Source organism: Gymnoscopelus microlampas (assembly GCF_963454915.1).
Source record: "Gymnoscopelus microlampas genome assembly, chromosome: 23".
In the NCBI taxonomy this organism is placed as follows: Eukaryota; Metazoa; Chordata; class Actinopteri; order Myctophiformes; family Myctophidae; genus Gymnoscopelus; species Gymnoscopelus microlampas.
The window spans coordinates 13,128,877-13,153,789 of NC_139960.1; the positions used below are offsets into that span (position 1 = coordinate 13,128,877).

At 42.2% G+C, this 24,913-nt stretch overlaps 1 protein-coding gene across 1 annotated transcript in view; it reads left to right on the forward strand.

The window, feature by feature from the left end:
- Positions 1 to 9,624: 9,624 nt before the first annotated feature.
- The window catches only part of kcnd2 (potassium voltage-gated channel, Shal-related subfamily, member 2), a gene marked incomplete at both ends in the record, with an annotated part of 217,675 nt that continues 202,386 nt past the window's right edge, over positions 9,625 to 24,913 (forward strand). The window contains one exon of the mRNA XM_084050289.1: positions 9,625 to 10,736. Within this exon, the coding sequence (XP_083906415.1) occupies positions 9,625 to 10,736 (1,112 nt within the window). The remainder of the gene's footprint in view (positions 10,737 to 24,913) is intronic.

The following is a 24,913-nucleotide window of genomic DNA, read 5'->3' on the forward strand; positions in this document are numbered from 1 at the left end:
ATTACGCCACTGTCTAAGTCTGACACGTTATTGCATGCTTGCATCAGCAGTGGTGGAAAGTAACTAAGTACATTTACTGAAGTACTGTACTTAAGTACAATTTTGAGGTATTTGTACTTTACTTGAGCATTTACAATTTCCACTACATCACAGAGGAAAATATTGTACTTTTACTTTTACTTTTGATGTACTTATTTGAAAACTTTGGTTACTAGTTACTTTTCAGATATAAATTATGATATTATGAAATGGACATTAGCCACTTTAGCCCTATTTTATACCTATAGGCTATTTGAAAATAGCAGATATACAAGCTCACAACGCGACGCATCGCGTTGTGAGCTTGTAGATCTGCTATTTTCAAATACCTAGGTTGTCAAACATTTTAGTACTTTTACTTTTGAAATCAGGACTTTCACTTCACAGAATACTTCTAAATTGCAGTATTGATACTTGTACTTAAGTAACATTTGAGTATTTTTCCCACCAGTAAATCAGCCAGCAACCACATGTTGCTGTGCAGATTATGCCACTGTCTAAGTCTGACACGTTATTGCATACTGTACTTGCGTCATTATTGCTTGTGATTGTTTTGTTTTGTTCGGTTCATGTGTTTTTGTTAGTATATCCTTGTCAGTAAATGCTCATTTCACTGGCTACCCTTCATATGAAGATGTGAGCACACAGGCTCAGCCAGATAACAGGCCCCTGTGGAGCTGTTCTGTTGCTGAGCTTCACAGCACTAATGCTGAATAGATGGGAGGATAAATGCTTGAAAAAGGTCTTCTGCAAAAGACTGTCAGCATAGCTGGTGATCACTCACATAAATGCACACAGACTCAGCTGACACCCCATGAACCCTCTGGCTCGACTGCTTTGGCTTTATTAGATTAGACTATTACAGATTCAGCAAGTTTGGGGTATTCCCTAAAACGACTGCTGTCTCCTAAAAGCATGCCTCCACAGACCATTTGAGAGCCTTTCTTCCTTAAATGGGGCACTTATAGCTCTGCTAGCTGGTGCAGGAACTGACCGAGAATAGACAAAAAGACACACACACACGCACACGCGCGCGCACGCACACGCACACACGCACACACACACACACACACACACACACACACACACACACACACACACACACACACACACACACACACACACACACACACACACACACACACAGTACTCAAATGTCAAGTATCAATACTGCAATGTAGAAATACTCAGTTACAAGTAAAAGTAGTATTGGCAGTATTGGCATCCAAATGTACTTAAAGTACCAAAAGTTAAAGTACTCAGTATGCGAAATGTCCCGTTTCACAAGTTATCATATGTTTAAAATGTATTTAAAATTGCTGATCTACAAGCTCACAACGCGTCGCGATGCCACACGTTGTGAGCTTATACTGTAGATCCGCTATTTTCAAATAGCCTTGGTATAACATAGGGCTAAAGCGGTTAATGTGTATGTTTTATACACACACACACACACACACACACACACACACACACACACACACACACACACACACACACACACACACACACACACACACACACACACCCATGGGGGGTTGCTCTGCACCACTACTACACACCATTAGCAGCTCAGGAAATGTCTATCAATCAACTGTATTGATTGACATCCCGGCACAAACATAGGGACCTTCTCCTTAATGTAAATACATTCACTCACTCCTGTCAGCCACCCACCCTCATCCCTCCCTCCCTCCCTCCCTCGCTCCCTCACAGTGATTTAGGAGAACCAACATGACCTCCTCTATTGAAGTTACACCCCTGTTAAATAGTGATATACCTTTCTTTTCTCACTAAACGTCAGCCCCTGTGACTGATCTGTGTTTTACAATGGCTGACTAAGACGGACTCTGGGCTTGGACTGAAGGCTTGAAGAAAATGCCTTGGAAATGAAAAGTGATTGATATGTGTGGGTCTCTCGCTCCTACGCTTTCAGCTTGTCTGTGTGTGTGTGTGTGTGTGTGTGTGTGTGTGTGTGTGTGTGTGTGTGTGTGTGTGTGTGTGTGTGTGTGTGTGTGTGTGTGTGTGTGTGTGTGTGTGTGTGTGTGTGTGTGTGTGTGTGTGAGAGAGAGAGAGAGAAAGGTGCATATTATACAATATGCTTGCCAAGTTTTTGAGTTAGGATTGAATGAGCGTGTGAGACAATAAGTGCCCAGAAAGACAGAGGCCGATAAGGCATGATACACACATAATTATTCTGGATAACAGAGTGCTTGACAAACACCCGGGAGAAATGCAGGCACGGTAGGAAAATGGCTCCGGGACAGTACACAAGGCAGTGGGCAACTCCCAGTTACACACGGAGAACATCATTGGAGAGGGTGCCTGGTGGCTCAACCAGTTAGTGCACTTACCACATGCTCCTTGTGAGTTGCAACATTCAACAAGGACTATAGTCCGCCCTTAAACAAGACACCCCCCAACACCCCCAACAACAGTGGAGCAGCTGATTGGTCATTACTAGGTTGTGTACTGGGGCAGCTCATAGGTGGGAGTGTATGCCTGTAACAATCTGCAACTACAACTGCAGGCTGTTGTAACTGGGAATGTATCTGAATAGAACTGTACACATGACGGAATAGGCTCTATGCACAGCAGCCATTTTGGAAAGAAATTGGGCCCCTCCTTTACTTCCTTCACGGGTGTTACCAATGATACTAATGAAGGCTCTGTTCCATTCTGGTCGAACAGAGGTCAGGGTGCTGATATTGAGCATGTTGGCTCACTGGAAACACTCTGCTACACCAGTGGGTCTCAAAGTGGAGTCCAGGGACCCTCATGGTTCCTTGGGGGGAGGGGGTTCTAAATGTCCCCTTAAAAAGGTGTGTAACTCTGAGAGTGTACAAATGGAACCAAATGGACCCGTAAGGGTCCATTTGGTTCCATTTGTACACTCTTAGAGTTATGGGGGTCCTTGCAATTAAAAGGTTTGAGAACCACTGTGCTACATGAAATGGAACAGAGCCTTCATTAGTAACATTGGTAAAACCTGTGAAGGAAGTAAGGAAGAGGCCCAATTTCTTTCCAATATGGCTGCATAGAGCCTATCCCAAAAGTCACAAAACCACGGCAGCTTATGAGCAGCTAAACGTAGAAAGTGATCTGAGTGTGCTGGTAATTATCAGCTCAATCAGCCATCAGAAAGGTCGCTTTGGAAATATGGGACAAATCCATCAGCCAAATTATGGACATTCACGTTCAAAATGGCACACGAGGATCATTTACAGTACTCAGCAGGTTGTTATAGGTTGGAAGGATGTAGACATAGTTTAGAGTTAAACTTCACCACTTAAAACTTGGAATGGATATTATATAAGCTCTTTCTACTGAACAATTGCTCACTCACCTTTGCCGAGATTATTTTGGAATCCGCCAATATCGGATCATTTTTATCAGAGCTTTATTGATTACTGAGGGGAATCTGTCTGGATCATTTTTATCAGAGCTTTATTGATTACTGAGGGGAATCTGAAACACAATGTTATACAATATAGAGTAGGGGGTCCCTGCTTCATCTCTCTCTCAGCTAGGGGGTCCTTGGCCTGAAATCGTTGAAGACCCCTGATCTATAGTACTGTATCCTCATCAAGGCAAGACTGCGTTCAAGAATGTGGTCAATATTATAAATGAATAGTGGACTCACTTGCAAAAACGGTAAACACGCCTAATAATCCAGCTCTAAATTCCCTTTTTTTACATAAAAAAAAAAAAAATTAGAGTAGCCAATTATTTTTCAGCCCTTTTTCTCCCCAATTTAGTCGTTATGCCAATTGATTCCCCCCCCACACACATTTCTGTGTGGGGGGGAGCCTTCGTCCTACTCCTCCCGCTCAACGCTCCCCGCTGACAGGTGCCGCCCCCAGCCCGTAGGAGTACATGCAATCCCCGCCCGGCTTCCCTCCCCCGAACACGGGCCAATTGTGTTCATGTAGACCCTCGACAAAGCCGGATGCACCACGGTGGATTTGAACCCACAACCTCCGTGGCAGTGGGCAGGGACTTTACCACTGCGCCACCCGAGCGCCCATTTTTTTTTTCTATACCTAAAAAAAGAAGAAAAAGTAATCAACAAACTATAGTATAAAAACTGGTCAAACATTGCCTACATTGTCAAATAATATAAGAAAGAGGCAAATATTGTGAAAATCTACACTTGTGTTGCGAGGCGTTGTAGATCGGCTATTTTCTGTGGAACCGAGTCAAACTCGGGGGGGGGGGGGGGGTCGCGCCCTGAAAAGGTTGAGAACCACTGGTCAAACACATCGGTCCAAAATCTTCCACAGGTGTTCATTTGGGTTTAAGATGTAGTGAGCGTGAAGGCGCTTAGCATATTATTCACATCATATTTGTGGATGGGGGACATTGTCATCCTGGAAGAGACCACTGTATATCCTAATTTAGGATATACAGTAAATGTTTCATAGGACAAAAATGATCACTCAGAATAACTTTGTATTGGTCAAGAATTCAGGCCCAATAGGGCTACCATTATCTTGGTGTGTGCACCACAAATGCACTCACTTGTGGAGAATAACATCATGTTGATGAGAATCACATCATGTATACTTCACATTACTTCAAATATTCTATTTCTTAAAGGGTCTACACCATGAACTTTTTCTTCTTTTTTGTGTGTTTTTGGTCTCCCCTACCTCTCTTCCATCCCCAAAAACACCCCAGTTTGAACACTCAGGCTTTCACAGCAAATCTGGGGTTTTCTGTAAATTGGTCTCAAAACAGACCAAACTGATTTGGTCTGAAAAAAATCAATAAAAAATAATTATTTTATTTATTTTATTATTATTTGTTTTACTTTTTCCACACAGAACCAGGAGATAACATGCATACAAACTGGCTCAATAGCGCCCCGTGCCAAACAGGACAATGTGGTATTGCAGATGAAAGTGCTTTATAAGCCAGAGAGAAGTTAGTTGGAATGAGTATATCTGAGGCTTGATTTAGGCTCAAACCTTTTGAAAAACGTTTGAGGGACATAAACAATATGATATTGAATATCATTATTATTTTTTAAATTCATGGTGTAGTCCCTTTAACATTTTGGACAAAATAGCCCATTTTACATCGAGGTGCCCAGATGTCCCTATAGTGCCCACCTATCCTGTATCCCTCATCTGACCATATCACTTGTAGTATCAATACTGCATTGTAGAAATACTCTGTTACAAGTACAAGTCCGGAATTCAAAATTTACTTCAGTAAAAGTACAAAAGTATTGGTATCAAAATGTACTTGAAGTACCAAAAGTAAAAGTACTAAAATGTTTGAAAATAGCAGATCTACAAGCTCACAACGCGTCGCGATGCGACGCGTTGTGAGCTTGTAGATCGGCTATTTTCAAATAGCCAAGGTATAAAATAGGGCTGAAGTGGTGAAAGTATGTTTTAAAATATAATAATCTATATCTGCAAAGTGACTAGTAACTAAAAAAGTTTTAAACAATTAAACAATTATTAAACAATTATCAAATAATTGTAGTGGAGTAAAAGTACAATATTTGCCTCTGAGATGTAGTGGAGTAGAAGTAAAAGTACAGAAAATTGGAAACACTCCAGTAAAGTAAAAGTACCTCAAAATTGTACTTAAGTACAGTACTTGAGTAAATGTAATGAGTTACTTTCCACCACTGTTAATCTGTCACCTCTCTGTGGGCACACCTCTGCGCTGCGAGCGAACTGCCTCCGCCTAGTGGTGCGCACTGGAAGTGTGATTTCACATCACAATCTTAGAACGTCAGTGTGAAAAGCAGTGGTCCTAACTCAGGGCCCTGAGGAACTTATGAACCAGATATAGGCTACAATGTATCAGTGGTTCCCAAACTTTTTTTTAGCTCGAGACCCAAAAGAAAAATGTGATGTCAAACTAGTGAAAATAGCAGATCATCTTCAGGAGGCTGCAATTCGAAAATGGCCCCTATCAAAGTCTTAACCAACCCATACCAGTAACCTGTAAGCTGATTGTACGACGTTCTGTATAGTAGTGTGTATATCTGTCTGTCTCTTATATGTCATCATGATTCGTGTGCATGGGGATCTCATCTTAAACAAGCTCAGTGTTTAATGAGTCTTCCAGTTTAGTGGACCTTGTAGCCTATTGTGAATTTGTACTTCCATGTACTGTTGTTCTCCTGTCTTACTAAATAAAGTACATCAATCAATCAATCAATCAATCAATCAATCTACAAGCTCACAACGTGTCCCTTCGCCCCTTCACTAGTTTACACTTTTCTAATTAATGGATTTAAAAAGATATATATATATTCATCAAATTATTTTGAAAAATAATTTTAGATAGATAAATGGTTAAATAACAATTTAAGGGATATTTACTTGCGACCCATAACAATGTGTCCACGACCCACAAATGGGTCCCGAACCAGTGGTTGGGAACCGGTCAGTGGTCTATCGGACCAGACATTGGTGGTCTACTAGCCTAATATAGTCTATAGATACATTATGTTTAACTTCAAATTCAAAACTCGGTCCAGAAACCGCGACCCGACTGGAACTGTACGAGAGAGAGAGAGACACCTCTGCAGCTGCATGCATAGAGTTAATGTCTCTCTCTCTCTCTCTCTCTCTCTCTCTCTCTCTCTCTCTCTCTCTCTCTCTCTCTCTCTCTCTCTCTCTCTCTCTCTCTCTCTCTCTCTCTCTCTCTCTCTCTCTCTCTCCCCACTCAACAGCAAGCTGTGTCACGAGAAGAGAAGAGGGGAGGAGAAAGAGAAAGAGCCGGTTTCACTTGCATCCACGGGTGCATTTGTTGCTGTCTGTCGTAGGCTACACAAGCGACCGTTGTGTCTGTCCTCCTCCTCGCCGTACTTAGTGTTTTATGGACCCGCAACATTGTTGCCTGCATTGCGTTTTGGTGGATTCTGGTACAGCTGATCACTGCTTGATCGCGGCTTGTGGATACATTGTTTCCTGTCCTTTCTCTCTCTTATTGGACTAACAAACACACACTGGTTTGGGTCGGAGTTGATTATTCATTCAACAAACAGGATCCTTTCAGGACCTGATCGTCTCTTCTGCTGACCTGATCGCATCTGATCTCTTCCACGGGAGTGAAACTGGGTTAACATTTTTATGATTTTACATTTTTTTGATCAACACTTTATTTGAGTTTTGACCTTTTTAGCAGAACAAATAATAAAACACATCTACTAGAAAGCATGTCCTCGGTGGCTGATCGTCCTCCTCGGGGCTTGAGGAGCGCGGATGAGGATCTATCTTGGTGCTAAACTTGTTGCCACAGTGTGTCTTCATCACAGCCATCAGGGGGATGAATAATAGGATCATATGGTTTTGGATTCGTCCTTTCTTATCATAGCCAGAAGAACCGAAGATTTACCGGGATTTAAGCAAGAAGAACCACCGGAGAGGATATTATTTTTTTAACCCGAGGATATAAATCCGTGATCTTTATATGAAACTCAAATAATTGTCACTTTTATATGTAGAGGTAAGTCCCCTCTTTCTATCAATTCGATGGATAAGGTTAAGTTTAGACCATAGCAGAGAGAGAGAGAGAGAGAGAGAGAGAGAGAGAGAGAGAGAGAGAGAGAGAGAGAGAGAGAGAGAGAGAGAGAGAGAGAGAGAGAGAGAGAGAGAGAGAGAGAGAGAGAGAGAGAGAGAGAGAGAGAAAGCCCCCCACACGCACGCGCGCGCACACACACACACACACACACACACACACACACACACACACACACACACACACACACACACACACACACACACACACGTTACATTGCATACAATTGTGTTGCAGATTAAACTTTTTCATAGATTTCATAGACAGCTTCATTGACTATCATCATGTTGTGTAAATTCATGTTTTTTTTATTCATTTCAGACATTTAAACACTTAAACCTGCAATACTTAGTACATGATCTGCACCCCCCACACCAAACCTCTTTGCCGAAAACAGCAGATCTACAAGCACGCTGTGAGCTTGTAGATCTGCTATTTTCAGCTCCTCAGAACAGAGATGCTATAGGGTTCAAGTGGTTAATGTAAAAAAAAAATCTTATCACAGAGATTTGGCGGACCCCCTGGAGTAGCTAACTCTGAGGACCCCCTAGGGGTCCCTCGGACCCCCTGTTGAAGACCCCCTGGTTTAGATAGTGTTTCATTATTTTTGCGCAGACTATAAATGCCTCTCTATAGCCCTAATATTTCAGATATTCCTTGATAGTATAATTTCTTTAAAGGATGATTATTGTGAGTGTTATGCGCTTCATGCTCTAGTTAGTGAGGGTCTTCAACAGGTGGTCCGGGACCCCTAGGGTGTCCTCAGAGATACAACACGGGGTCCGCCAAATCTCTGTGTCATTTTTTTTTTAACATTAACCACTTCAACCCAGCATCCCATTCTGAGGAGAACTTTAGCTAAAAATAGCAGATCTACAAGCAGGCGTTGTGGGCTTGTAGATCTGCTATTTTCGGCAAAGAGGTTTAGGTGTAGAGGGGGGGAAAAAGCAGACCAATTACAGAATGAATGGTCAACTTTACTTAGTATTGACGGTTTAAGTGGTCTATGAAGCCATCTATGAAATCTACGGGAAAAATATTTTATACAATATATAATGGGGGTCCTTGCTTCATCTCTCTCTCAGCCAAAGGGTCCTTGGCCTGAAAAACGTTGAAGACCCCTTGCTCTCGTTAGTAGGGTTTTGATTTATTTTAATTTGATGATAGCCTATACAAGCATGATGTTGTTTTATGGTCGTGTTTCGATGGTCGTTCAGATGAAAGTCAACTGAATTTCTACTAGACCTCTCGGTTCATCTGTTGCAGATGATCGACTCCCACTATAGTGTGTGTGTGTGTGTGTGTGTGTGTGTGTGTGTGTGTGTGTGTGTGTGTGTGTGTGTGTGTGTGTGTGTGTGTGTGTGTGTAAAAGTAGCAATACTACAATATAAAAAAAATACTCTGTTACAAGTAAAAGGCCTTTGTTCAAAATGTTACTTGAGTAAAAGTACAAAAGTATTGGCATCAAGATGTACCTAAAGTACCAAAAGTAGAAAGTACTCATTATGCAGAATGTCCCGTTTCACAAGTTTTCAAATGTATATACATCTTTTGAAAATAGCCGATCTACAAGCTCACAATGCGTCGCATCGCGACACATTGTGAGCTTGTAGATCTGCTATTTTCAAAAGGCCAAAATGTATGTAGGGCTGAAGTGGGTAATGTATGTTTTGTAATAATAATCAAAATCTACAAAGTAACTAGTAACTAAAGTTATCAAATAATTGTAGTGGAGTAAAAGTACAATATTTGCCTCTGAGATGTGGAGTAGAAGTAAAAGTACTGAAAATTGGAAATACTCCACTGAAGTGAAAATATACCTAAAAATTGTACTTTAAGTACAGTATGTGAGTAAATGTACTGAGTTACTTTACGCCACTGTGTGTGTGTGTGGGTGTGTTCATTTCTTTTGCCTTTGCAGATGCCACCTCGGCGCCCGGTTGTCCAGTGATAATCTAACCGAAGCGGAACAGAGAGAGAGAGAGAGAGAGAGACAGAGAGAGGAGGGACGCAGAGAGCAGCGGGCTCCGCAGCATCATGGCAGGGGGAGTAGCATCGTGGCTGCCGTTCGCCCGGGCGGCGGCGATCGGATGGATGCCGGTGGCGAGCGCGCCCATGCCGGTGCCCCCCAAGGACAGGCGGCGGACGGCGGACGGCCTCATCGTGCTCAACGTGAGCGGCACCAAGTTCCAGACGTGGCGGAACACGCTGGAGCGCTACCCGGACACGCTGCTGGGCAGCACCGAGCGCGACTTCTTCTTCCACGAGGAGACCAACGAGTACTTCTTCGACCGCGACCCGGACATCTTCCGGCACGTGCTCAACTTCTACCGCACGGGGAAGCTCCACTACCCGCGGCAGGAGTGCATCTCGGCGTACGACGAGGAGCTGGCCTTCTTCGGCATCATCCCCGAGATCATCGGCGACTGCTGCTACGAAGAGTACAAGGACCGGCGGCGGGAGAACCAGGAGCGCATCCAGGACGACGAGGAGAGCGAGCAGCAGAACGACGTGGTCGACCCGGACCTGTCGTTCCGCGACCGAATGTGGCGGGCGTTCGAGAACCCGCACACCAGCACCATGGCGCTGGTCTTCTACTACGTCACGGGCTTCTTCATCGCCGTGTCGGTCATGGCCAACGTGGTGGAGACGGTGCCGTGCGGCGCGGCCGCCAACCGCGTCAAGGAGGTGGCGTGCGGCGAGCGCTACGGGCTGGCCTTCTTCTGCCTGGACACGGCGTGCGTCATCATCTTCACCGCGGAGTACCTGCTGCGCCTCATGGCGGCGCCGAGCCGCTGGAAGTTCGTCAAGAGCGTGATGTCGGTCATCGACGTGGTGGCCATCATGCCCTACTACATCGGCCTGGTCATGACCGACAACGACCAGGTGAGCGGCGCCTTCGTCACGCTGCGCGTCTTCCGCGTCTTTCGGATTTTCAAGTTTTCGCGGCACTCGGCGGGCCTGCGGATCCTGGGCTACACGCTGAAGAGCTGCGCCTCGGAGCTGGGCTTCCTGCTCTTCTCGCTGACCATGGCCATCATCATCTTCGCCACCATCATGTTCTACGCCGAGAAGGGCTCCTCGGCCAGCAAGTTCACCAGCATCCCGGCCGCCTTCTGGTACACCATCGTCACCATGACGACCCTGGGGTAGGTGCTGCCGCTGACCCTGTTTCTCGCGTGCGTGCGTGTGTGTGTGCATGTGTGTGTGTGTGTGTGTGTGTATAGCAATTTGTGTGACCCTGTTTGGTTTCTTCAATTTTTTTTGTGCATTGCTGCTCTCTCTCTCTCTCTCTCTCGCTCTCTCTCTCTCTTTCTCTTTCTTTCTTTCTTTCTTTCTTTCTAGACTAAAGTCACAGACCACCTGCGGAGCTATTGTCCGGGCTGTATTGTGCTTCTGAAGCTGCGATATGTTGTAGGCCTATTACTGCTGCCTCTTTCAGAGCTGTATGCCGTCCACTGTGCAGAAACCAAGGCCGCTCTACCACAGTGGCAAAGCCACGCTCTGTCCGCGGTGCTGAACACTAAACAGAACCGCGAATAGAATACTTTGCTCCTCCGGTCGGGAGCTCTCCAAGGTGCTGGCTTGTTATGGCGATGGGCAGTGTGGTGTTGTGTGTCCCACAGGGATCATTCTCAGCCTTGGTAGTTTCAAGGAGTTCGATGATGCATTATTAGGCCATGGACCCTCATTTGCTAGGTTTTTAATTTCTGGGACCCCAACCAACACTGTATACTGTAATCCTCAGTGTAAATTTAAGTCTGAGAGTGTACAAATAAATGGTAAATGGTGCATTTCTATAGCGCTCTTATCCAAAGCACTTTACATAGATTGTGCATTAACATTCACCCATTCACACACCCATTTACACACCGATGGAGGAGGAAACCATGCAAGGCATCAAACCGTGCAACTCTACCCCTGAGCCACTGCCGCCCCGGAACCAAATGGATCATTCATGGGCCCCATAAGCATCCATTTGGTTCCATTTGCGCATCTGAGTTACAAACCCAGGGACGTCACAGGCTCTCAGAAGGTGGGGGGGATGGACTTTCGGTGGACTATACCTCTTATTTTATACTTTGGCTATTATACAGCCTTGTGTGTGTGTGTGTGTGTGTGTGTGTGTGTGTGTGTGTGTGTGTGTGTGTAGCATAGCGCGGCACTCTCGCGGTGCCGTGCTATGAGCTTGTATATCTGCTATTTTTGAAAAAATAGATCTGCTATTTTTTGCAAATCTTTTGCATATCATTTTTTTCAAGCGAACATTTGTAACTGTCAAATGTAAACACATTTTGTATTTATTTTATTTTTTTGCGGATTTTGTTCGTTTTTTTCCCGTTGTTTTGGTTACTTTATTTCGGCTTTAGGGTTAGGTTATTTAATTCTTATTTTTGACTGATTTTACCGATTTATTATAAAAAAAAATAAGATAAAACATTTAAAAAATATTTTATTTTTTCAAAAAGTGGGGGGTATGAAATCACGGATCTGTGAGAGTAAGGGTGTCGCGTCGTACGCACAGTGAATGGCCGTGACGCCCCTGTACAAACCCCATAATGGTCCATTTGGTTCCTAACTATCAATCATCTACAGTAGCAGGGGACCCTCCGGAACCCCCAGAAGGACCCCGGGGAATCCCCAGACCCCATGTTAAGAATAAGTGCTCTGAATAAAAACAATGGACATTAACAGGTTGAAGAGTTATCAAAAAACATGACTGAAGTGCACTGTTGCCGTAAAAAAAAAAAAAAACACAAAAATGTAACAGCATTCAGCTGAGTTGTTTGTTCTACTCGCATGCTTAGTTTTTAATCGCACAAATGAACTTCAGTCGTCTGTGAATCCCTTCCATTTAGTTAAGTAACCACTTATTCTTTCCAATTGGTGTTGTAAGTGCACCCTGCGTGATGATAATGAAATTGCTCTGTGTGTGTGAGAGAGAGCTGTGTTTGTATTTACATGCACGCATTATGTTGTGTACTGTATACACGCACGTGAAAGGGCGCGCGTGTGTGTGTGTGTGTGTGTGTGTGTGTGTGTGTGTGTGTGTGTGTGTGTGTGGCTACACTAAAGGCTGTATTGTGCTCCCATTGGCCTGAGCCTGACAGGTGTTAAGTGAAGCTAAATGAGTCTTTGTGGTGGTGTGTAAACAAACAAGCACCTGGTCCTATTCAGTGGGCTCAAGCTCCCCCCCCCCACTCTCTCTCTCACTCACACACACACACACACACACACACACACACACACACACACACACACACACACACACACACACACACACACACACACACACACACACACACACACACACACACACACACACACACACACACACACACACACACACACACACACACACACACACACACACACACACACACACACGCGCGCGCACACACACTGTGGCTTATCACACAATACGCAGTGAAACACATTGCAACACCACACAATGCTAATAACCTCAGGATATACTCATGGAAAGCGTACACGGTGGCTTTTTAAAATGGAACTTGAGATAAAGAATAATAACGGTGGGGTTCACATTTCTTCTCGTGAATGCGTACACAGTGTGCTTTTTGAACTTCCCACGTTGTGCCAACAGAAAGCCTTGTTGTTGCAGATTGAATTGCCTTTGTGTCTGACTGAAGTGTGTGCTGTTGTACAAATAAAGGCCTTGCTTTGTGTCAAACGGGTACCTCAGACTTGAGCAAGTCACTACATGCTTGTGCATGTGTACATATTAACATGGTTTGGCATTTTGCCGTCACTCATATAAGGGGGAACTTACAATATGTAAGCAAGCATCAGTCTATGGATGGTACAATGTGAACATTTCATGTCACGATTATTGTGACCAAAATAATCGCAATTTACGATATCGCGATGATCAAAATATGAATAAAACTCTTAAAATGCCACTTTTGTTAACCACGTGAACCCCGGCACCCATAGTCTGGGATGGAACATTTGCCAAAAATAGCAGATCTACAAGCTCACAACGTGTCGCGTTGCGACACGTTGTGAGCTTGTAGATCTGCTATTTTTAGCAAAGAGATTTAGAGAGTGGAAAAAAAGACTTATCATATACGTTCTTTACAGGTGTGTTTTACCAAGTAACCACTTAAACACAAAGGTGTGTTTAAATGGTACCGGATATGCAGCTCGCCAAAGCTGAATTGATCCCAGTGTATGACGGAGGACAATTTCACCATAAATAAAAATCTCTGCGATAAGATTATTCGTATCGCACTCGCAATCAATAGCAAAAAATACACGGGGACAAAGGTTCCCGGTGAACCTTCCTGTGATTCAATAAGTTCACTGGCATTTCTGTCATGTACTGTATGATGAGTGCATCTAACATATAGGCCTGTCTATCCACTGTGGGTCACTGAGGGACCACTGTATTGTGTTTAACCCATTAAGACCGGGAACGCATCTGTGTGTCATTTTTGGATTTATTTGGCTATTCTAAAATATCAGATCTACAAGCTCATAGCGCGGCACTGAGTGTCGCGCTATGAGCTTGTAGATCTACTATTTTTCAAAAATCGTGATTTATTTGGAAACCATTGAATACATATATTTTTTTAACTCAAATCTTTGCTTCTGGGGGTCCCTGGAACAACATATTTTGAGATGGGGGTCCGCGGCCAAATACATATCATTTTGGGGGTCCTTGACATGGAAAGATTTTTTCAAAAAACTGTTAGGATTAAGAAGACATTCATAGAATCCCCCAGAAGCAAAGATTTGAGTTACAAAAGATGCTTTGAAAAAATATATATATTCAAAGATTTGCACATGTTTTCACGATTTTTCAAAAAATAGCAGATCTACAAGCTCATAGCGCGGCACCGAGTGCCGCGCTATGAGCTTGTAGATCTGCTATTTTTGAATAGCCCAAAGAAATCTACAAGTGACACAGATGCGTTCCCGGTTTCAATGGGCTAAGACAGTGTGTCTCTGCAATGCAATTGTCAAGCTTCACTGAGCCGGTTGCGTGACCAATGACGGGGGGCTTTAATTCCAGCCCAGTTCCCTGCCGTCCTGCCCCTTCATCCTGTTAGCTCCGTGCTATCCAGACCCCTCACTGTGCTTTTCTTCCCAGCCTGGGTGAGCGAGGAATTGTGAGTGTACTGTATATGAGAGAGGCTGTGTGTGTTTGTGTGTGTTGAGTGTGTGTGTGTGTGTGTGTGTGTGTGTGTGTGTGTGTGTGTGTGTGTGTGTGTGTGTGTGTGTGTTGAGTGTGTGTGTGCCTGTTTGACTACGTGTCTTCTGTGTCTGTTATCCCATTAATAACCGGAGAAGCATCTGTGTCACTTTTTGATTTGAGCTAAAAAGCATTATTTTACTCTTTGGCTATTCAAAAATAGCAGATATACAAGCTCATAGCGCGGCACCGAGTGCCGCACTATGAGCTTGTAGATCTGCTATTTTTTGAAAAATCGTGAAAATGTGTGGACATCTTTGAATATAATATATTTTTTAAAGCGAACATTTTTTACTCAAATCTTTGCTTCTGGGGGGTCCCTGGAACAACATATTTTGAGATGGGAGTCGGCGGCCAAATACATATCATTTTGGGGGTCCTTGACATGAAAAAGTTTGAGCACCACTGATATAGAAACATACGTTTTTTTCAGAAAACTGTCAGGATTTAGAAGACATTTGTAGAAACGGCATCAGGTCTTAACGGGTTATATACATTGCGGCCCTGGCTGTGATTTCACATTTTGTGAGCACGCTCTCTGTGTGGAGATCATGAACAAGGTCCATCCATGTTCCAGAATTAACCCTCTTTGTCATGAGCCTCCTGGCCCCCGTAGCGGTCCTCCTAATTGACTCATTTGTGGATTTAGCCTAAGTGAGCGGGGCCAATTAAATCACCCCTCTTCTAATTGGCTCGTTCACTGTCAAGGCATCCATTATGGAGGCAGTTGTCAGTGCCGAAGCCAGCGAGGGAAACGAGGGATAGGAGAACGAGGCTAATAGACTCACAGAGAGAAACTTGTGAAGTCAGGGAGGCTGATGGGAGAAAGAGGAAGACTATAGTGATCTGTATTTATTTATATAAAACAAAGAAAGAAATTGTGCACAATAGAATCCTCACTGTCAAAATAACTCAGTTAACTCAGTTGGATCAATACAATATTGTACATTAGGGATGTTAACAATTAATCGAATTAATCGATTAAGAAATTATCCGATTAAATCAAACAATTAACAATTAATTGGAAAAATAAAAAAATAAAAAACTTTTTTTTTTTTTTTGTTCAGAACCCAAGATATGATGATTTGGAGATTTTCTGCTCCATTCACTTCTTGTTTAACTTACTGAAAAAGGCTGTATCTCGGCTCCTAAGCACTTTTTTTTAGGATTTTTTTTTTAATCTGAAATTAAGATTCTCAGATTTAAAAAAAACGCCGCTTATCAGTTAACCGGTTAATCGGTTGATAAGGTTATCAATTATCAATTAATGAATTGATCGATAATTTGCATCCCTATTGTACATGACTGTGGAAACTAAGGAAAGGGTGTATTTTTGGCCCCCTACAGCAGTGGTTTTCAACCTTTTTCATGCCAAGGACCCCCCTGATACCCCCCCCCCCGTCAAGGACCCCTGGGGGTCCCCGGACCCCACTCTCAGAACCAATGGCTCAGATGACTTCATTAAGCACACGGGGGGGGGGGGGCTCAATGTCTTGCTCAGGGACACTTCGTACTACATACACACTGGGCGAGCCAAGGGTCGAACCGGCGAACACTATAGGGCCGTTCTTTGGCCCCTTAGCCATGCACACTGCTGCTTGTCAGCCCTAATGAGCACGAGTGTCCTTTCACTGTCACTGTAGAAGCATTCAGCATTTAACTTTTAGTACCTGCTGTCATTTTGTAAGTGAGTGATTGGCCTTGGTCTGGGCTGACTGGGAGAGAAATGGAGGTTCTCTATGTGTTGATCTGTGGGGAGTAGTTTAGTACAGTGGTTTTCAACCCTTTTCATATCAAGGTCCATATGTTTATTGGGCATTTGAGCCACGGAACCACCGTTTGAGGAGATTTAGACTCTCTAATGACCCAAAACCTAGAATATTTTGTTATCGTTTGGATGAGATGTTGTCCACAATTCCATGCTGTATTGCCGTTGGCACGGAGAGTTAACAGGCAAACATTGCTCAACATGAGAATTATTTAATTAAGTAATGCAGAAGGTTTAACAATATTCAACTTATGAGAGCGTAAAATGAAACCGAATGGACCCGTAAGGGTCCATTCGGTTTCATTTTACGCTCTCCAGAGTTAAAGTAGTCTAATGGGTACATTTCGATACCAACTCTCCATTTAGCTGAGGACCACCTGGAACCCCCTCAAGGACCACTGGTCTAATAGAATAAAGACGTTAGCTCCCCTGGAACCTGTGTCACGGTGCCATATTAGGTGTATATAGGGGTTGTGTGTGTGTGTGTGTGTGTGTGTGAGTGTGTGAGAGAGACGTTAGCTCCCCTGGAACTTGTGTCACGGTGCCAGATTAGGTGTATATAGGGGTTGTGTGTGTGTGTGTGTGCGTGCGCTCTCGCGTCATTATTGTGTGATTAATGTGTCTGATAACCTATTTCTTTTTTTTAGAATCTCCAGTTACTGTGTCATTATGGCCGCTGACCTGGCATCAGGGCTTAGAGAGAGGCCAGCCTCACAGCACACATTTATTATTTACCGGCTTGAGCTCCCTGCTACCGCCAGTGGTGTAAGTAACTAAGTACATTTACTCAAGTACTGTACTTAACTACAATGTTGAGATACTTTTACTTTACTGGAGTATTTCCAATTGTCTATACTTTTACCCCACTACATCTCAGAGGCAAATATCGTACTTTGCTCCACTACAATTATTTGAAAACTTTAGGGGGGGGGGGGGGGGGAGAGGGGAGAGGGGAGGGAGAGAGAGAGGAGAGAGAGAGAGAGAGGAGTGAGAGAGAGAGAGAGAGAGAGAGAGAGAGAGAGAGAGAGAGAGAGAGAGAGAGAGAGAGAGAAGAGAGAGAGAGAGAGAGAGAGAGAGAGAGAGAGAGAGAGAGAGAGAGAGAGAGAGAGAGAGAGAGAGAGAGAGAGAGAGAGAGAGAGAGAGAGAGACCGACCATCATGGCCCCCCAAGACCAGTTGGATTGGTACAGAAGTCAGGTGAAAATCAGTGGTGTAAAGTAGCTAAGTACATTTACTCAAGTACTGTACTTAAGTGCAATTTTGAGGTATTTCTTTACTTTACTGGAGTATTTCCAATTCTCAGTACTTTTACTTCTACTCCACTACATCTCAGAGGCAAATAATTGTACTTTTACTCCACTAAAATTATTTGAAAGCTTTAGTTACTTTGTAGATTTTGATTATACAAACATTACCCACTTTAGCCCTGTATACATTTCGGCCATTTGAAAATAGCAGATCTACAAGCTCACAATGCGACACATCGTGAGCTTGTAGATCTGCTATTTTCAAAAGATTTTTCTAGATTTGAAAACTTCTGAAATGGGACATTCTGCACAATGAGTACTTTCTACTTTTGGTACTTTAAGTACCTTTTTTATGCCAGTACGTTTGTACTTTTACTCAAGTCAATTTTGAATTCCGGACTTTTACTTGAAACAGAGTATTTCTACATTGCAGTATTGATACTTTTACCACCACAGAAACACATCCATCTCTGAAGAAGCAGGGCCCTGTGGACGACGATGTCCACCTTTTACTTTAACCTTTAAAGTCTGTTAATGGAAAACAGCTGACCATTCACACAAAAACAAAAGATCAGTGGGTTATTTAACCCATTAAGACCTGGAACTGTGTCATTTTTTGATTTGAGCTAAAAAGCATTATTTTACACTTTGGGCTATTCAAAAATAGCAGATATACAAGCTCATAGCGCGGCACCGAGTGCCGCGCTATGAGCTTGTAGATCTGCTATTTTTGAAAATTCGTGAAAATGTGTGCAAATCTTCGAATATATATATTTTTAAAGCGAACATTTTTAACTCAAATCTTTGCTTCTGGGGGTCCCTAGAACTAAATATTTTGATGGGGGTCCGCGGCCAAATACATATAATTTTGGGGGTCCTTGACATGAAAAAGATTGAGCACCACTGATATAGAAACATACGTTTTTCAGAATACTGTTGAGATTTAGGAGACGTGTAGAACCGGCTTCAGGTCTTAATGGATTAATGCGGTTGAAGTTCAAGCCCCTTGGCTGCCCTGCTGAAGTGTCCTTGAGCAAGCACTGCATCGCTAATGAGCTCCAAGAGCTGCTATTCAATGGCTACGACCCTGCAGTCGGACCACAGCATGGACGATGGCCAGAGAAAACATCTCCTCCTTATTCATGATCGATACAGATCCTTCACCCATTCAATCCGGTGAACGCATCTGTGTCATTGTAGATTTCCCTTGGCTATTCAAAAATATCAGATCTACAAGCTCATGAGCTTGTAGATCTGATATTTTTGATGTGCACATCATCACCCGATAATTCTGAGCTCTCTTTTTGAATGTCTCTGGAGCACAAAAATGATGTGGCATCGGTAGAAGTCTATCTTTCCTCACATGACTCTGAAAAACCACCCGATCTACTATGAATCACCCCATTCAATGGAAAGGAATTGCTCCAAATGTTCCCATTCAATGGGGTGGAATTGTACAATCTCTGCAACCCCGCTCACCCAGGTTACCGAAATTACTCCTAAAACCCCATTTAATGGAAAGTCTTCTCCATTGGCTGTTCTCTCGGACACCCCGCCCACCTCTTTCAGACTCGGGTTACAAAAATTACTGCAGAAGTCCCATTTAATGGTATTGAGAGGTTGCCATGGCAACATGGGCTAATATTGCGGTGGTTTTAAATGCATTTTGATTATATAACATTTATATTGTCACATTTATAATTTCTTTTTTATTTTCCCGTCCTTCAGTGAATTTATATGATTTTTTTTTTATAATGTATTTATTTATTCATTCTTTAATTTATTTTTTGCTGACCGAAATTGCGTTGCCATTGTGTTTAATTATTAATTATTTAATGATATTGATAATGTAATTTGGGCCATCGTGTTTATTCATTATTAAATGATAAAAATCAGTTTATTTGTTAAGTTTGGTAAGGGAGGGGTGTGGTGGATTGCTCCATTTACAACGCTAACATAAACGATCAGATTTCAAATATGAAGTGCTTAACTAAAGGCCACGGATGTTACAATTGTGTACGTTCCAGCTTGAGTACCCATATCTTCCGTATTGTTCAATAAAAAGACTTTTAATCCGATCGACGGCCATTTTCTCCGTCTTTTCATCAGCTTTCAACTATGCGATCCTATCGGTTGGGAGGTGTATTGCACATTATAACTCTATGCGAAAATGGCCGACGATCGGATTAAAATGCTTTTTATCCAACAATACGGAAGATATGGGTACTCATGCTGAAACGTCGGCATGTATAACATCCTGGGCATTTAGGTAAGCACTTCATATTTGAAATCTGTACGTTTGTGTAGACGTTACAGTTGTAAATTGAGCAATTCATCACACCAGGTTGAAGAATGTCCATGACCGTCATCTTTCAGGCCTACCGCTGATAACCATTAGCACATTGTCTCAAAGTGGGGTCCGGGGACCCCCAGGGGTACTTGAGGGGGTTCCAGGGGGTCCCCAGCTAAATGATGGACAGGGACCAAATGGACCCTTATGGGTCTGTAACTCTGAGAGTGTACAAATGTAACCAAATGGACCCTAACAGGTCCATTTGGTTCCATTTGTACACTCTCAGAGTTAAATGAACATTGATTTTACAATATGAAAGTGGGTCCCAGAGACCTACATGCCATTAAATGGGGGTCCGTAGCCTAATGCATGTCAAACTGGGGGTCCTTGAAATTAAAATGGTTGAAATCACTGCTAGAGAGCCGTAAAAATCTTCTCTTATGGGGGTCCCTGGCTTATCATTTCAAATGGGGGTCCGCGGTCTAATAAGTGTCTATTTGGGGGTCCTTGGCACGAAAAAGTTTGAGAACCATTGCATTAGCACATGAAGTCAATTCATTGTTTAATTTCAAATAAGTTTAATTTCACTTATACCACTTCATTCTGTTGATGTTTCTATTTTACTGCTACAGCAATTCATCACAAGGCTTTTTCTTTACTATTTAGCATAAATATAGTCCTGGTTATTTCTCCCTAACGCCCTAAAAAGTCCAAACGGGACTATGTGGTTTGCGCATGTGCAAAGGAACGTTCAACATGGTGTGGTGGGTGTGGTGGGGATTGCTCCATTTACAACGCTAACGTCCAGGTCATAAACGATCAGATTTCAAATATGAAGTGCTTAACTAAAGGCCATGGATGTTAAAATGGTGTACGTTCCAGCTTGAGTACCCATATCTTCAGTATTGTTCAATAAAAAGCCTTTTAATCCGATCGACGGCCATTTTCTCCGTCTTTTCATCAGCTTTCAACTATGCGATCCTATCGGTTGGGAGGTGTATTGCACATTATAACTCTATACGAAAATGGCAGCCAATCGGATTAAAATGCTTTTTATTGAACAACACGGAATATACGGGTATTTTTGAGGGATCGTACATAATTGTAACGTCCGTGGCCATGGGGTAAGCACTTTATAGTTGAAATCTAGACGTTTATGTAGATGTACGGGCCGTAAATGGAAAAAGTGCAAACATCAGGTTGAAGTGTCATGATATGAAACCTATCTATCTATCTATCTACATTGGACTGACACAACGTGAGCTAAGAGACGTGGTTTAAATGCAACATAACACACATCACCACCCAAACAAACCTGGAAATATTCTGTGCATTTTCATATTTTGTTGATCATTTTTCGATAAGTGTTTGTTGAGAACGAGAGATTTGTTTAACTTTTCCAACCCCGTGACGTCACGTCAGATTACTTCCGCATTCCGCGTGTTCGTACTCATGTCTCTGTCAGTGTCAATAAAGATCTGACAAAACAAATGTTTTATGATCTATCTAAACGTTCAAATGTTTTAAAAAGGTGCTGACCCTATGGCCACGGATGTTACAATTATGTGCGGGCCCTTAAAAGTACCCGTATCTTCCGTATTGTTTAATAAAAAGCATTTTAATCTGATTGGTGGCCATTTTATCAGAGAGTTGTAATGTTGCGTGAGTGCAGTACACCTTTCAACCCATAGGGTCAGGTGAAAACATATGGAGAAAATGGCCAGCAATTGGATTAAAAGGCTTTTTATTGAACATTACAAAAGATAGAGGTACTTTTGAGAACCCATACATGATTTTAACATCTGTGGCCATGAGTTAATAATTTTATATTTAAAGTGTGAAGATTTATGTTGATGTACAGGCTGTAAATGCAGAAGTGCAAACACCAGGTTAAAGTTTCGCCATGACTGCCATAATGTATTATGGTTTCCAAGTGCTATACTGCCACCGGACATAAACATTAAAACATTAAAACAGATCAAATAATTGCTGTTTGTGGTTCTATAGGGCGTTGGTGTAAAGTAACTAAGTACATTTACTCAAGTACTGTACTTAAGTACAATTTTGAGGTATTTTTACTTTACTGGAGTATTTCCCAATTCTCAGTACTTTAAACGAAATGATGCAACGCTGATATATATAGTGGATCTAAGTGGTTAAACTTACTGAAGTGATGTTGGTGAATTCCAAACATTATCAAATTATTCTTCATCACCCCTGGACAGGCATCAAGGCACCCTAGGGTGCCACGGCACCCACTTTGGGAAACCCTGGTGTATGCTGAGCAAATAAAGATCTAACAAAAAACCAAAGAAATAGTCACTTATTCTCCAAAATTGTGAATGAAGGTATTAGCTGAACAGGATGTGACATTTCAGTCCATCCAACTTTCCTCTCGTCCCTGCATACTCTTACTGGGCCATTAGGTACACATAAGGTGAAATCTCTGGAATGCCATAAACAGCACATTTCACAAAGATTTACAGAGAACATCAGCAGTCCCTGCATGGGGCTTGAGCCTTGTCACAGATGTCTCATCCCACTTGGCAGCCTCCCATCCCCTCCCCAGAGACACCTTGTTCTACACAAACCATGGCTAGTCTTTGCACTGCTCTCCTGAGAGAGTTGTTTCCATACTGGGGATTCCCAAATTATGTCCAGTGGGTCTCCATATGATTAGCTTAATGAGGCTATAAAAATGTAACGAGGGTTGACCTTTGCAGTCTTTTCGCTGACCTTTGAGCTTTATCAGTGTCAGAAAAAATCAGGGCCGGTGCCAAAAAATCTGGCTTACTCTCAATATGGATTGAGAGAAGTTTCGGATTTAAAAAAAATATCTGGAGCGATTAGTTACAGATTTTGTGCTCAACAAAATCAGTTTTTTATACAAAAGTCAACGTCCAATCTTTTTGGTGACCGTTTGTATTTCCCAAGGTCCTAGAAAATCGAGACCTATCCCATTCAATTCAGCGTCTTTTTTTGAGTCTGAAAAGGTGTTTTTTAATTTAAAAATAAAATATTTTTTAAAAATGTGAGAAAAGCTAAACTTTGAACTATTTCAAAAATCTATAACTTCTTATTAAACAATTCTAGACTATTGATGTAACCTACCATTCGACTCAATATCATAAAATCTATAACTTCAATAAGAAGTTATAGATTTTTGAAAAAAAAAAGTTAAGCTTTTCTCACAATTTTCAAAAATATTTTTTTGAAATTAAAAAACACGTTTTCAGACTCAGAAGAGGACGCTGAATTGAATGGGCTAGGTCTCGATTTTGTATGACCCTTAAAAAGTGGTTTAAACAAGCGTTAAAGTTTAGTAAACTTGAAGCTTTTTTCACAAACATATTATTATTTTATTTTGACCCTTCCACCCTCTTATTTATATGATATTGAGTCGAATGGTAGGTTACATCAATAGTCTAGAATTGTTTAATAAGAAGTTATAGATTTTTGAAATAGTTCAAAGTTTAGCTTTTCTCACATTTTTAAAAAATATTTTATTTTTAAATTAAAAAACACCTTTTCAGACTCAAAAAAAGACGCTGAATTGAATGGGATAGGTCTCGATTTTCTAGGACCTTGAGAAATACAAACGGTCACCAAAAAGATTGGACGTTGACTTTTGTATAAAAAACTGATTTTGTTGAGCACAAAATCTGTAACTAATCGCTCCAGATATTTTTTTAAAATCCGAAACTTCTCTCAATCCATATTGAGAGTAAGCCAGATTTTTTGGCACCGGCCCTGATTTTTTCTGACACTGATAAAGCTCAAAGGTCAGCGAAAAGACTGCAAAGGTCAACCCTCGTTACATTTTTAGAAATTGTATTTTTCTTCGAGACTCTGGCTTTAGACTAATGTGATGGCGCTGATTCCAAATATGCAAGTTTCTTTTTTCTCGGACAACAGGAAGTGCCTCAAAAGGCCACTTCCTGGTTGGTTTTAGGGTGTTCCAAGCCTGTGATTTCTCCGATACATTTTTTTTCCAAATCTACACGTAAAATAATGCTAAAATTTGAAATAATCAAACCCTAATATCAAATCATGATTTAATTATCCCTTAATTGGCTATGGTTACGGCTTCGCTATCTCGCTCAATATCTCGAATACGATAAGGACTTAGGGTCCACTTTTTGGATATGTTGTAGAGCTGGCTGAGACGCACATGTGGATGTCTTGTTTGTCCCGTTACGACACACTTCTATTTCTGACTTTGTTCTTTGATATGGTCTTAAGATATAAGACTCTATGTGCCTTCTGAAAGTGTAGGAGGTCAACTTAGGAGTGTTGTACCGGGACAAACAAGACATCCATGCGTGCGCCTTGGCGAGCTGTACAACATATCCGAAAGGTGGATTCTAAAAATGCATCGATTTTGAGATATATCGCTTTATTGCGCGAAATAACTTGACATTTGACCCTAGCCAATTAAGGAGTATGGTAAGGCCGTGTGCGAGGAGAGTTATATGAGCGCGTTCGGGGCGACGCGCTGACCCAGAAACAGGTGTCCAATTTTGTTTTTACTCCTTTCAAACAGTTTTTCACTATTATCTCGGCCCCTAGGGGGCGCTGAAACAATCGGACAACGTATTATTGATCAGCTCTTCACCCCGGACGCGTCCATATAACTTTCCTCACACACAAACATGTGGTTCTGAAAATTAGGGTTATTGGGCTTCTTGAATAATTTGGCCACTATGTGTACACAGTGGTTACTCCCTATGGTCTGAGTATCTACAGGGCTGACAAGGGACTAGTAAAGTATAATAGAGAGTATTAGTTTGGGTGGAAGTCTGC